Here is a 13850-nt window from a genome sequence, read left to right as displayed (position 1 = left end):
GTCCATTACTCCTAATGGTAACCTCATGGGTTGCACTGAACAATTCCTCCCCTTCTTGGTGTTTCTTTCTCACAGATGCTTGTAGATGTTTGTCATGATATATATATATATATATATACAAAGCTTGTGTTTTGGGTTTTAAAACAATCTCTTTTAGGGATTAGAAAGAGACCTTAATGGGGGCAGATTACTCCACCTTGGCCTACTCTGGGGGTTTCTTGCACCTTTCTCTAATGCATCTGGTTCTGGACACTGTCTGAGGCAGGATACTGGACTAGGCAGACCATGCGTCTGATCCAGAATGGCAATTAACTGTGCTCCCTCTGTCCCTCAAGTTATTGTGTAGCCAAGATAAGCATGTGAGATCCAAATTTTGTGCTAGAATAATAGAATATCAGGGTTAGAAGGGACCTGAGGAAGTCATCTAGTCCAACTCCCTGTTCAAAGCAGGACCAATCCCCCGACAGATTTTTGCCCCAGATCCTTAAATGGCCCCTTCAACTCACAACCCTGGGTTTAGCAGGCCAATGCTCAAACCACTGAGCTATCCCTCCCCCCCATTGGTTACATCCATACAACCAACTGAATGTCAATTGAAGCTTTCTGGATTTTTCCTTTTGCTCTATACACATAATTGCTTTTGTTGCTCTTTTCTGAATGTCCTCTAATGGAGAGGAAGGTATCAAGAATGGTGAGCTAAGGCTCCATTGTCGTGGGTACCCTGGGAAGAAAGAGCCCTTGTATGCGATACATTCTGCCCCCTGAAGTGGTTAAGCCTGGTTTTATTCTGCCATCCATAAGAAGTGCACTATTTTTAGACTGTCTTTATTTCATGTTTCCTGGTAGTTACAGATGAGAACAGTGAATCGGACAGTGACACTGAAGAGAAACTGAAAGGTAAGAAAAGTTTGCCCTCCGCACACACATGGGAGATGGTAACTCACAAACTCACACTTGATTTCCAGGGGTGTATTAGCTCTTTCCTCTTCTCTTTGAGGCACTTAGAGAAGAGACTCATTTCCACTCAGAAAAGAGAGAAGTCAGAGGCCACAGAACCGCAGGAGAAGCTCAGTTTGAGACACATGAGAGCCCAAAACAAACCGAGAGCCCGTTCCAACTTCCACAGAAGTGAATGGGAGTTTCTAAACGGACTGTCATGGGAGTTGGCTTGGACACTGAGGCAGTTCAGAAGAGGTTTCGATAAGTAAAGGGTCACAAATGTGTGAAGAAGGCTGCCAGAGGCAGCATTGCAAAGTGACAGCATGAGCATAGTCTAAAGTCCTCACTTGAGGAGCAAACTATTGCAGCTAGGAACACAACTCAGTGGAGAGATTGCGCTGCACTACACGCTCTCCTGTGAAACTCCTGTGCCTACGTGAGACTGTTTGCTCAGCCCTAGAGGAACTATGTGTCGAATCAGCCTCCACGGGATTCCTGCAGAATCTCCTTGAATTCCCTACCCTGGTTATCACTCCAGCACTGTACTAGTGACACTATGATTATGTCTGGATTTATAGCTGTAATTAGAAACCAGCCGAAACTGGCATTTGAAATCAAAACTCCTCCAACTATAAGGGTTTTCAGATTCCTGTGCAGAGATACAACCCTAGCCCTGTGGTTTGGGGAACAGGTCAGATCCTGGTGCAGGGCAGGGGTAAGCAGGTGGCATTCCCACTCTGCTTCTCACACAGTGCACTAGTACTGGAGATGACCTAACCTTATCCCTTTTGGGGGGTTGCCTTAATAGAAAAATTAAAACAAACATAAACATCACCCTGAGCATCCTCCTGAATTTAGCTGTTAGCAGGGTTTTTCCCTGCAGGACCCTTGTGTCCCTGACCAGGGCCGGCCCTGACTTTTTTGCCGCCCCAAGCAAAAAAACAAAACAAAAAAAAACAGGGTACAGGGCGGCCGGACCCGGAGGCAAAGCCAAAAAAAACCAAAACCCCTGGGCGCAGGGCGGCTGGACCCAGAGGCAAAGCCAAAAAAAACCAAAACCCCTGGGCGCAGGGCGGCTGGACCCAGAGGCAAAGCAAAAACAAAACAAAACCCCTGGGCGCAGGGCGGCCGGACCCGGAGGCAAAGCAAAAAAAAAAAAAAAACAGGGCAGCCATGCCGCCCTAAGATTGGACAGAATGCCGCCCCTTAGAATCTGCCGCCCCACGCACGAGCTTGCTCGGCTGGTGCTTGGAGCCGGCCCCATCCCTGACTCAACTTATCTCTGCATCAGAAGGTATGTCTACACTGCAATTAGACACCTGCAGCTGGCCCATGTCAGCTGACTTGGGCTCACGGGGATTGGGCTAAGGGGCTTTTAAATTGAAGTGTAGATGTTCACGCTCAGTCTGCAGCCCTCCCAGCTTGCAGCGTCCTAGAGCCCAGGCTCCAGCTCCAGCCTGAGGCCAAGTGTCTACGCCACAGTTAAACAGCCCGTTAGCCCAAGCCCCACAAATCCAAGTCAGCTGGCACAGGCCAGATGCGGGTTTTTAATTGCAGTGCAGACATACCCAGAGAGACACTCGATGAGCCTCATAGAGCCCTTTTCTAATCCTGGACTGGAGTTAATATGAACTGTCTGGTCTGGCTGCCAGGGTGAATCACCTCAATAGGCCTGTATCTCCGTGCAGGGTCCTAGCACCTGACCGCTTATCACAGGCCTGTCATCCACTTTGCAGTTAGCTGAAATCTAGTGAGGACAGCTCATGAGCCTTCCGTTTGAACATGAGTTAGAGCCCTGATTGGGCCTCAAACCTACACTTAATCCAGATCAGGGTCCAAACACCACCTCTTTGGCCCATACATTCCAAGGCAATGTGGGAACAATTCTACTGAAATACCATATAGCCATTGCCCAATCACTACACCAAAATCTTCCAGTAAAAAACGTTAGTGTGTTACCACTGTACCACAGTGCTAGAGTGGTAAAAACTACACAGCCTCTGTGTTCCCATGTGTTCATGTGCTGAAAAAGATTGTAATTCTACACATGCGTGTGGGCATTCCATGTGTTCAACAAGAGCAGATTTCGGGGCTTTCTTCTCCTTGTTTCACCAGCTTTTGCTTCCATTGCTAGTTTGCTTTTTCTATTCATGGAAAGTGCATCTCTTTGGAGATGGAACCTGCCTGTTTTAAAAATCCAGAAGGGAGGATTTTGCTCTCCCATGAGTAGGAGCCGGTTAGTGTGGAGAGGCAAGGTGGGTGAGGTAATATCTTTTGTTGGACCAACTTCTGTCGGAGAGAGAGACACGTTTTCGAGCTTACTCAGAGCTCTTTTTCAGGTGTGGGAAACTAACTCACAGCCGAACCAAAACCTCAGATCCAAAGAGCACCAAACTCCGAGGGTCTCAGAATCCAAACATGGCTCTGAATCTGATTGTGCAGATAACACCTGTCTCTATAAAGGTGTGAATCAGAACTCTGGAGCCACGATGTGTTGCTGAGATGTGTTCCCCGTGCACTTATTCCCCTGACCCAAACAGTATGGTGTCACTGTTTTAAATACTAGGAAAATGGGCCCGTTTTGTAATTGAAATGTTTTATGTTTGGGGCTTTCCGTTTGAGACAGTATCTTAAGTGCTGTCCATAAGGGAAGGGAGAACGCTCTGAAGCCAGACTCTGCCATGACAACAACAGTGCAATCCCATTAGCTTTAATAGGGTTGCACAAGACGTAAGCCAAGGCAGAATTTGATGTATAGGCTGCGCCTGCATTGCACACGACCGCGGGCAGCATGTAGTGTACGTGTAGCTACAGGCGGCAGTGAAAAGCACACTGTGTCCACACTGCGGCGTGTAGTGACGCATGGCAGTGAGAGACTCTCTGGCAGAGGCTCAGGTTTTCCGTGCTGCCTTCTCCCTGCCAGAACCTTTCCCCGCTTCTGGAGTCTTTCCCTGCTGCAGGGAAAGGCTCCAGCAATGGGAGGCTGATAGAGCCTTTCCCTGCTGACGGAGTCTTTAGCTGCAGCAAGGAAAGACTCTGGAAGGGGGGCAGGCAGCAGCCTTTCCCTACTGCCTCCCCCCTGCCAGAGCCTTTCCCCAGCAGCCAGGAGGCAGCGGGGCACTATACTGCTAAAAATAGCAGTGTAGATGGGGAGGCACTGCTTGAGCGAGTGGAGAGGCATGTAGTGTATGTTCCCACAGCCTTCAGGCATGTCTGTACCTACTCCCCTAAGCCGTGGCTCATCATTTCATCCTTCTGTTTATACCTGTGCTAGGGAGACTACACACGTATGTACACGACATGCCACCAAAAGAAGGGTACAGTGTACATGATGCATCCTTGGGGGCAGGGGTGGCATTTTCAGAAGTACTCAGCCTACTTTGCTCCTATTGAAGACAGTAGTAAAACTCCCATTAGCTTCAGAGGGAGCAGATTTAGGCCAGCACTGAATGTTTTTGAAAATCCTGCCTTAGACAATAAAGGGCCTTAACCCCACCTATAGCCAGGCCCTGACTGGTGCAGGTGGGGTGGGGATAAAGGATGATTGTAAGCTGTATTTCCAGTCCCCTTATATCCTGACCAGGCATTGTTTCACTCCTGGTGTAACTTAGAGCAGCCATAGGGCTGCTGTCAGTTGTATTCAGCTGGAACCCATGAGCAGCACAAAGCAACCTAATGAAGGGCCAAAGATCTGGCCCAAGGCATTCATATAAGTCTCCAAGGGGCTGCCTCTTCTTGGGCAGAGCTCTTGTTTGCATTCACTTTATTTGGTGCTGATCAGTTCCAGTACACCATCATGGATTGCCCCTGTCAAACTTGGGGGCATCTGGTGCCTGGCTGTGAAGTATTCTGCAGTCTTGTCTTGCAGTTCGTTACCACTTTATTTTTATGGGAGGATGGGGGCACTTTTGGAGATTTACTTTGAACCTAACTATAAAACTACAGGGGAAAATGTTCCAAAGGAATCTTGTCTGGCCTCTCCCCACTGGGTGGCCTTTCATTACTTTCCCGACTGGAGTGTTTATTGTCCCATAGTTTGTACATTGTGATAGTCTCAGGCTGCTGATCAGTTTTGTTCTTTTCCCAGTATCTTTGGGTGAACTTGGCCCTTGTTTTAAAAAATAAAAGTAATTTGAGCTCTGATTAGCTTCAGGCATAGTATGGGCTGGCATCAGGCAACCTTTTTCACTCATCCTTCTGCCGATGCATTTCATTCCTGGCCTACAGCTTCCCTCATCACGCCATTACAGCCCTGGGGCCATGACATTACTCAGCCTGACTGTGTTCTGACCTACAGTATCCCCAGCTACTCTAGTTCTGGGCTTCAAGTGCTGCCAGCAACCTCTATCCATCAGTCACATGTGCTGGCTTTGACATGGAGATGAATAATGACGAGGATGCCCCCAGGAACTCTCTCTTTCACTTGCTACCCCACCTGGATTTCAATTTGGGTCTCCCCGGCTGAAAAGCCTACCTATTAAATAAATCACTGCTCCACCTAGACCCCATAGGTTGCAATTTGGGCACCTACACTCTTGTCCCCTCTTCCTGTGTGCTTTTGGCCAGTGCTACACACCTGTGTTGAAACTCTGTTCGGATTACATACTGTCTCAGCCATTACAGCTTTTCCTTGGAAGCTGGATAGCACAACTTCCAAATGTTTCTGCCTCTCACTCAGCCCTTGGGAAAGGAAACACACTACAGTCACGATGAGCTCACAATAGGTCATTCCAAAGCATGGCGGGAGCTCTATCCAAATTCCAGTATCAAATGACTCTCTCTCTCTCTCTCTCTCTCTCTCTCTTTGTAGCTCACAGCCAACGGCTGGTACATGTGAAGTCCCGCCTGAAGCAAGCCCCACGGTACCAAACCTTGGAGCGGGACTTGATCGAGTACCAAGAGAGGCAGCTGTTTGAGTACTTCGTTGTGGTATCACTGCACAAGAAACAGGCTGGGGCTGCATATGTGCCTGAAGTCACCCAGCAGTTTCCATTAAAGGTTCGGTGCATGGGCAAAGGCCTACTGGTGTAGCAGTTTCATCATTTAGGTTCTACATCCGCATCTGGAACCCATTGCCCTCCTGGCTAGCGTACTGCAGGACACATGTTTAAACAGGAGACTCTCAGGGGAAGTTAGAGCTCTCATGTTAGCCCATAATGTAATACAGAATAATCCCCTGCTGTGCCATTGTTTAATAGGACAGAGAATTTGGAGGTTGTCCTGCCCTCCGTGAACTTCATGATGTTCTCGAATGCAGATGGAGCAGCTACTTAGATCCTTCACTGCCCTGGGAGAAAGTTTGTACAAAATTCTTCCACCACTTATCTCAATAAAAGGGAAGCAACTTGGTACTGCTAGGGGAGACCAGCGACTGTGATTCTCAGGGTGCAGAAAACTGTCATTGCAGGGAGAGCAAAGCTATTACCAACAGGTCTCTCTTGGCATGAGAAACAGGACCAAATGAAAACATGTGGCAGTGCATTTTCCAATATGGTGTAACAAGAGTTTGCTGCAAGCTTTATTCTGCACTCACGTCCCCGCACAGATAGCCTCCTCCCTTTACCGAGCTCTTAGCTATATCACAGGATAGAAGTGAGACCCAGCAGGGACAAACACATGAAAAAGTAGGGTTTGGTGGGCAGGGCCGGCTCTAACTTTTTTGCCGCCCCAGGCAAAAAAGAAGAGCGCTGCCCTGCCGTACCACCCCCCCGTGAGTGCCGCCGAAATCCCCACCCCCCCAGCACTATGCCATCCGAAGCCCCGCCCCCCTCCAAGTGCCGCGCCGCCCGAAGCCCCCGCCCTCCCTCCGAGCGCCGCACCGTGCCAGCCCCCGCCCCCCGAAGCCCCCGCCCCCCAAGCACCATGCCGCCCGAAGCCCCACCCCCCCGAGCACCGCCCGAAGCCCCGTCCCCCCTTCCGAGCACCACGCCGCCCGAAGCCCCCGCCCCCCCTTGAGCACTGTGCCGCCCGAAGCCCCCTCCCCCCTCCGAGTGCCGCGACGCCCGAAGCTCCGTCCCCCTGAGCACCACGCCACCTGAAGCCCCCGCCCCCCCTCGAGCGCCGCACCGCCAAATCCAAAAAAAAAAAAAAAAAAATCGAGCACCGCCCTGCCCCAAGGTGCCGCCCCAAGCACGTGCTTGGTCAGCTGGTGCCTGGAGCCGGCCCTGTTGGTGGGGAGTGTGTGAGGGGAATTACTTTAAAAAATTCGAAGGTCAGGTGAGCTAGTAGAGCAGCAATTTTAATATCTTCCAGGCAGAAGCTTAGTCTCTGTCATCACCTCTTCATTTATCACAGGACAAATATTTGAAGCCGTTCCATCCCCACGTGACTAATTGAAAACATTCCCTCCTTCTTTTCTCCACTAGCTCGAGCGTTCCTTCAAATTCATGCGAGAGGCAGAGGATCAGTTGAAAGCCATTCCCCAGTTTTGCTTCCCCGATGCTAAAGACTGGGCGCCCATCTACCAATTTGCCAGGTAGGCAGTGTTTTCCTCTCCCCCCCCCCCCATGAGAACTGGGTTTGTACGTACAACTCACTTAGCCATGGGAGCTGTTAAGGCAAAGAGAGAGAAACCCAGTGGGGGCAGAGACACTCCTGGAGAGTCCAGAAGGGAACAGAACTGACAGCGTGAGAGGGGAAAGGTGGAAATATGAAAGGAGTAAAGTGTTCTCTGGGCGGTGGAGTCGGTGTGTGTACGGTGGTGTTTCCTAATGTGACAGGTTTTTTTCTTCTTCTGGTCTCTGTTCTCCGTTCTGCAGTGAGACCTTCTCCTTTGTCCTGACTGGTGAGGATGGGAGTAGACGGTTTGGATATTGCAGAAGGCTACTGGTAACTATTCATTATTCTGTTACCTAAAAGGGTCCGAAGGGGAAACCCTCCTCTGTGGTGTTTGTATTTCTGGCACCAACTGGACGGGGGTGGGGGACTTCTGCTGTTCTATTCAGTGAAGAAGCAAAAGGCACAGCAGAGGAGACTCTCCAGCTTTCTGCTTCCCTGTGCTGCTCTGTTTAAGGTCCCTCTTCAGAACCCATCCCCTCACTCCAAAATACAGCCCCTCTTCGCGTTTCTCACGATTTCGCGATGAGAGCTTCTTCTGTTTCACCAGCCAGTTCCTGAGCGATCAGGCCCTGAGCAGCACAGAGAATGCAATCGCTTGCTCTCTGTCTAGATTGAACTAACTACCTTTTTTTGGTGCGTTTGTGTTTCTCTTTTGAAAGCCCAGTGGGAAAGGGAAGCGTCTCCCTGAAGTTTACTGCATTGTGAGCCGCCTTGGATGCTTCAACCTCTTCTCTAAGGTGAGGGGGAAAGAGGGAGAGAACCTGCGCTGTGGGCAGTAATGAAGCTGAAAGCAAAATCAAGGCTAGAAGAATGAGGTTCAGTAAAGTGGAGGGCTCAGACTTACCTATCTCATAGAACTGGAAGGGACCTTGAAAGGCCATCGAGTCCAGTCCCATGCCTTCACTAGCAGGACCAAGTACTGTCCCTGACTTGAGAACCTGGAAGATGCCATTGGGAGGGGGAACAGACACTAATTACGTGAACTTTGCAAACAGACTATTAAAAATTAAATTACATAAAAATATGGATCAGCAAACATTGTCTTGTTCCTTTAATAAAATGACCAAGAGAAAGGATGAAATCCTGGCTCCATTGAAGTCAGTGGGTTTTACTGTTGACTTCAGTGGAGCAAGGATTTCACCCAAGGTTTCTACTCTAGTCTCTCTTGCTCACTCCATAGTATTATGATACTGCATATTTGGGCTCCACACATGCTGGGGTAAGGAGGGAATGTTAATGTTTTTATATTTTATTCTCTGTCTCCCTCTTGCCTCCTGTTTATACATCTGTGGCTTGATGTTCTTTCTTCCAGATCTTGGACGAGGTTGAGAAAAGACGGGGGATTTCCCCTGCTTTGGTGCAGCCTCTCATGAGGAGTGTCATGGAAGCTCCTTTCCCTGCGCTGGGCCGGACCATCACCGTCAAGAATTTCCTACCAGGCTCAGGGACTGAAGTAAGGACAACACCAGAGCTGGAGGAGGATGGGATGATAGGATAGGCCAGCAGGCACCTGTTGGAATAATAAATCAGGCCTACACCTGTAGTGCAGGGCTGTGGGAATATGCAAATTCCTGTGAAGTGGAGGCTCGAGTTTAGAGTCAAAGGGATTGATTCTCAGTTCCTCTGTTCCTGAGGCAGGTGTCTTCAAAAATCCTTCATGCTCCCTGTATTCTGGGGCTGTTCAGGGCCACTAATGGCTCTAGTTCTCTGTGGTCTGCCTCTTCCCATGACTCAGCCCTCTAGCCAGGTCACTTTAAAGTCTCTGCCCTTCCGGAATATGAGAGTCCACAAAGAAACTGTCCACTGCCTTTCTAACAAGGTCTTCAGCCCCAAGTCTGGGCCTTGTTGTCCTCACACCCTTCTCTCAGGGTGTTCCACTCTCTTTATCGCCTTCTCAGGGGCCAGGATTTCTTAGGGTTCTCCTCTGGGTCCCCTAATACAAATTCCAAACTAAAGGTATACTAACGAAAAAGTCAATTCCTGCCCTCCTTGGGCTTCATCTTTTATCCCTCTCTGCTGCTCTGGTCCTCCACTGAGCACTTCCTAGGACTCTTTCCATGGTAGAGTCCAAATCCTGCCCTTCTATCAGGGCTTACCACTGGAGCCTGCTCCACTCCCAGCGGCTGTTTTATCTCTCTTCTGGCTTCTGCCAGAGCTCTCTGTTTAGGAGAGGATTGCAGGGCCAACTTCCTTGGCTTCTTCCTTGAGCCTCTTCATTCTGTAGTCCCAGAGAGTTACTGCAGACTCTCTCCCAGTAGCCCCCTCCTCCTTCTTCATCTTCTTGGGTTTTGTGGCACAGCAGAGTCACATTCTGTGTGTCTTACTGCCATGCACTGGGCTTTGGAGGTAGGTTATGATTTAAAGTCTGTCACCTTTCCCAGTATTCTTAAAGAATTGCAAAATAGCTTTTTTAATTGGGCCCCCATTTTCCTTGTATTCTGGACAGGACTGGCAAAGAAAATATCCTTATTTATATGGAAAACTCAGAACCCTTAGTATATCTCCTTTCACTGGTACAGTTTTTACAATTCCATGAGAGATGATCCATCATTTGCTGGGCTGTACATGTTTCACATAGTCCATCCTTTTGTTTGTTTATTGGAAATAGGTTACTATTTCATCCACAAAGACCTGTTAACATTTTGAATAAAGCCATTTTGCTCTTAGAATCATAGAATCGTAGGACTGGAAGGGACCTCGAGAGATCAGCTAGTACAGTCCCCTGCACTCATGGCAGGACTGAGAATGTTCATCTCAGGGCCTTGGACTATACCAACATTTTCAACTATTGGACATAATTCACAGAATTTTTTCCCTTTTATTTCATGTGCTCACAGTTCTTGCCATTCCTTCCTTAGTTCATTTTTGATTAAGTGCTTAAATTCCAGTTTGCTTAAGGGGATCTCTAGGTCAACTTGTTCGGCCTTACTATCATTTTTTGTCTCTTTGTCGGCCAGTTCATTGCCAGCTAGCCCTACGTGTGCCGCGATCCATGCTATTATTATGGTCACATACAATTGTGCCAATTCAGCTGTTAGCAGTAATATTTCATTACATATGTGTCTGCTGTCAGACTTGCCATTATATAGTGTCTGCAACCCTGATAAGGAATCAGACAAGGTGGCCATGGCAGCTGGCCGCAAAGCTAGGGCCCAGGTTAGTGCCAGCAATATCCCTATTAGCTCAGCCGGAGATAAAGTTAGTGAGTCTTATGGCTTTCTTGAGTCTGAATGTGGGTGCCCAGAAAGCTATTCCCACTCTACCCATTCCTTCCTCTGGAGCCATCAGTATGCATTTGACAATAGTGTTCCCACGTATCATAGATACATTGATTTACTATATCTTGTATATTAATCATTCTTCTCCTTTTGTTCATCATATAGTTCCATATCTATCTTGAGGAGGTGGTTCTCCGGAGATGGAGTATTTTCCCAGTGCTAGAGATTTTGGCCTCTTTTTTAAGCCTTTATTTTCACAGAGATCATTTATCCACTTCCTTACCCTACTTACTGAGGATTTTTGAGTTTTGTCCTACCTGCTCTCCACTTAATTCCCAACAATTAATATATATTAGCTTAGTGTTATCTTCACTATTATCTAGTACGTTGGCCCTAAAGGCTAAGTCTTGGAGCTTCATTCTCAGAGTGATAGGCATGCTCCAGCTGCTATCTGCATCACATACAGAGGCGAGGTAATGAAGGCACCGCCTGCAATATGCAATGCCTGTGCTTGGATACAGTCTAGTTTTCTCAGATTTGTTTTCAATGCTGACCTAAAGGCCTAGCAGCCATACTTCATAATAGGTCTGATTAGGGTTCACCGTTTTCTTACTAAGTTGATTCTCCCTTTGCACTTATCTATAATGTTTTTGATATGGTCCTGTCACGGGGTTCACAACTTACTGCTAGGACCACCTCCTACTGGCTGGTTTGGGGATTAGCTCTTTCGGCCTGACGCCTCTTCTTATGGTTTCTCTGCCCGTCATCTCGCTCTGTCGCCCTGAGGCCCTTCTCCTGCTCCTCAGGAGCTGCAGCACCTCGTCTTCATGGCTTGCATCTCTGGCCAAGTCACAACAGTCCTCCCCTTCCGTGGTTCTATCACAGTCTTCCACAGCATCCCAGGCAGTCCTTAAATCCACTGCCCTGGCTTCAGTAACTCCCTCAGTGACGGAGATAGGGCCCCTGGATGGATAGTCCCAGATGGTCCTCAAGATCACTGCCCAGATTGGGCCACTAATTCAGTGGCTCGTAGGGGAACCCAGGCCCACCCTGAGGTTCCAGTCCAGGGGCCCTATCTCTGGCAGCCAAGGTCTGTACTACCCCAAACCTTCCTACCTCTCTCTTGGACTACTTCCTACATTGCCTCTCCCAGGCTTTCATTCTCCACCCTTCTAGCCAAATCCTTTTCCTCTGGGACTGCTAGGCAAACCCTTCCTCTGGGGTCTAAATCTCTTTCTCTTCCTTGTCCCATGAAGAGTGACTGAAGCCCTCTTCCCGGCAGCACCCCCTTTTGCTACCAGCTCCCTGGTTTTATAGATGCCCGGCCTGTTCCTGCACAGGTGAGCTTCCCTTAATTAGGGCTTTCCTAGGGTTACCATATTTCAACAAGCAAAAAAGAGGACGGGAGGAGCCCCGCCCTAGCCCCGCCCCTGCCCCTCCCACTTCCCGCCCCCCCAGAACCCCCAACCCTCCCCCCGTTCCTTGTCCCCTGACTGCCCCCTCCTGGGACCCCTGCCCCTAACTGCCCCCCGGGACTCCACTCCCTATCTAAGCCTCCTTGCCTCTTGTCCCCTGACTGCCCCAACCCTTATCCACACCCCCACCCCCAGACAGACCCCTGGGACTCCCACGCCCCATCCAACCACTCCCCACCCCCTGACAGCCCCCCCCAGAACTCCCAACCCATCTAAACCCCTCTGCTCCCTGTCCCCTGACTGCTCCGATCCCTCTCCCCACTCCTGCCCCCTGACAGCTCCCCCCCAGAACTCCCAGCCCCCTACCCCCCGCTCCTTGTCCCCTGACTGCCCCCTCCTGGGACCCCTGCTCCTAACTGCCCTCCAGAACCCCACCCCCTACCTAAGACTCCCTGTTCCTTGTCCCCTAACTGCCCCCTCCTAAGACCCCCCCCAACTGCCCCCCAGGACCCTACCCCCTACCTGTACCCTGACTGCCCAAAACTTTCTCCACTCCCCTCCAAAAGCCCCCCCCCCGTTTCTTGACTGCCCCATCCAGAACCTCCCTGTCCCTTCTCCTGCCCCCCCTTACCCTGCTGCTCAGAACAGGGTGTTGGGCTCTGTGCCAGCCGGACACATGGCTGAGCTCCCCAGCACAAGACAAAACCCGGTCCCTGGCCCTGCACAGGGCTGCCGGAGCGGGCTGCAGGAGGAGGAGCTGCCGGCCGGCTCAGAATGCAGGGAGGGGGGGGTGGGAGGAGGAAGCTGCTCCGGAGTCCAGCCCGGGACTTTCCTGCAGCCCTCCCAGCCGCTCGCTCTGCCGGGGGAGGGGGAAATCCCGGACATTGTGAGTGCTTTACAAATTCCCCCCGGACGCTATTTTTAGCACACAAAAGGAGGACATGTCCGGGTAAATCCGGACGAATGGTAACCCTAGCTTTCCTCTCAGCTGAAATGTCCCCTAGTTTGCAGCCTAATAGGTTCATTGGCCCATCTGGCTTATGTTAACCCCTTCAGGGCAAGTGGAGGAAGCACACTCCATCACAGGTCCCTCCAGGTGAGCTTATGATCAGATATCACACCATGTTGTGCAGATCATTCATTTAGTTTTGTCAGTGGAGAACTTGAAGCCCCACCTGTTTCCCCATTCTGTACTCCCGCAAAGTGCATCGCTGATTCCTTTGGTGGCATGTCCGAGGTTTCTGCTTTTGGTCCCTATGGCCTGGTCACCAGCAAATCATGTGATGCCTATTCCTGCACTCGTTTCCTTTGGAAGGTCATTTTTATCATGATTTTAAAAAGGGATGGACTAATGACAATCCCCTGTAGAGTTCAATATACAGTGGAAAAGGCTATCCCTACCCAGACCCGTGTAGTTCTTTGTGTAGGAAATCCCTTGTCTGTTTGTATATTCTTCCTACAGTACCCAGGGTTGCCACTTTATATAATAGTCCCTCTCTCTGTAACACATAGATTCATAGATTCATAGATTATAGGACTGGAAGGGACCTCGAGAGGTCATCGAGTCCAGTCCCCTGCTCGCATGGCAGGACCAGATACTGTCTAGACCATCCCTGATAGACATTTATCACAGATTTTTTCTATGTCCAGGAAGGTTACTCTCATGTATTCGTTCCTTCTCAAGCTTTTTTGTGCTTCTGTGTCTGTTGGTGTCAGTTGC

General features: G+C 49.7%; 1 protein-coding gene across 3 annotated transcripts in view; it reads left to right on the top strand.

Annotated features, from left to right (window-relative positions):
• The window catches only part of DENND2A (DENN domain containing 2A), a 91700-nt gene that overhangs the window by 60092 nt on the left and 17758 nt on the right, over positions 1–13850 (top strand). For all 3 annotated transcript variants that reach the window (XM_054033894.1, XM_054033883.1, XM_054033904.1), the window contains exons 8-13: positions 847–897; positions 5750–5937; positions 7305–7414; positions 7698–7767; positions 8157–8234; positions 8810–8950. In XM_054033894.1, coding sequence (XP_053889869.1) covers positions 847–897; positions 5750–5937; positions 7305–7414; positions 7698–7767; positions 8157–8234; positions 8810–8950 — 638 coding nt within the window. The remainder of the gene's footprint in view (positions 1–846; positions 898–5749; positions 5938–7304; positions 7415–7697; positions 7768–8156; positions 8235–8809; positions 8951–13850) is intronic.

Source organism: Malaclemys terrapin, chromosome 1, assembly GCF_027887155.1.
Source record: "Malaclemys terrapin pileata isolate rMalTer1 chromosome 1, rMalTer1.hap1, whole genome shotgun sequence".
Lineage (NCBI taxonomy): Eukaryota > Metazoa > Chordata > Testudines > Emydidae > Malaclemys > Malaclemys terrapin.
The sequence above is the reverse complement of the archived record's forward strand: the minus strand, read 5'-3'. Positions and strand labels throughout refer to the sequence as shown.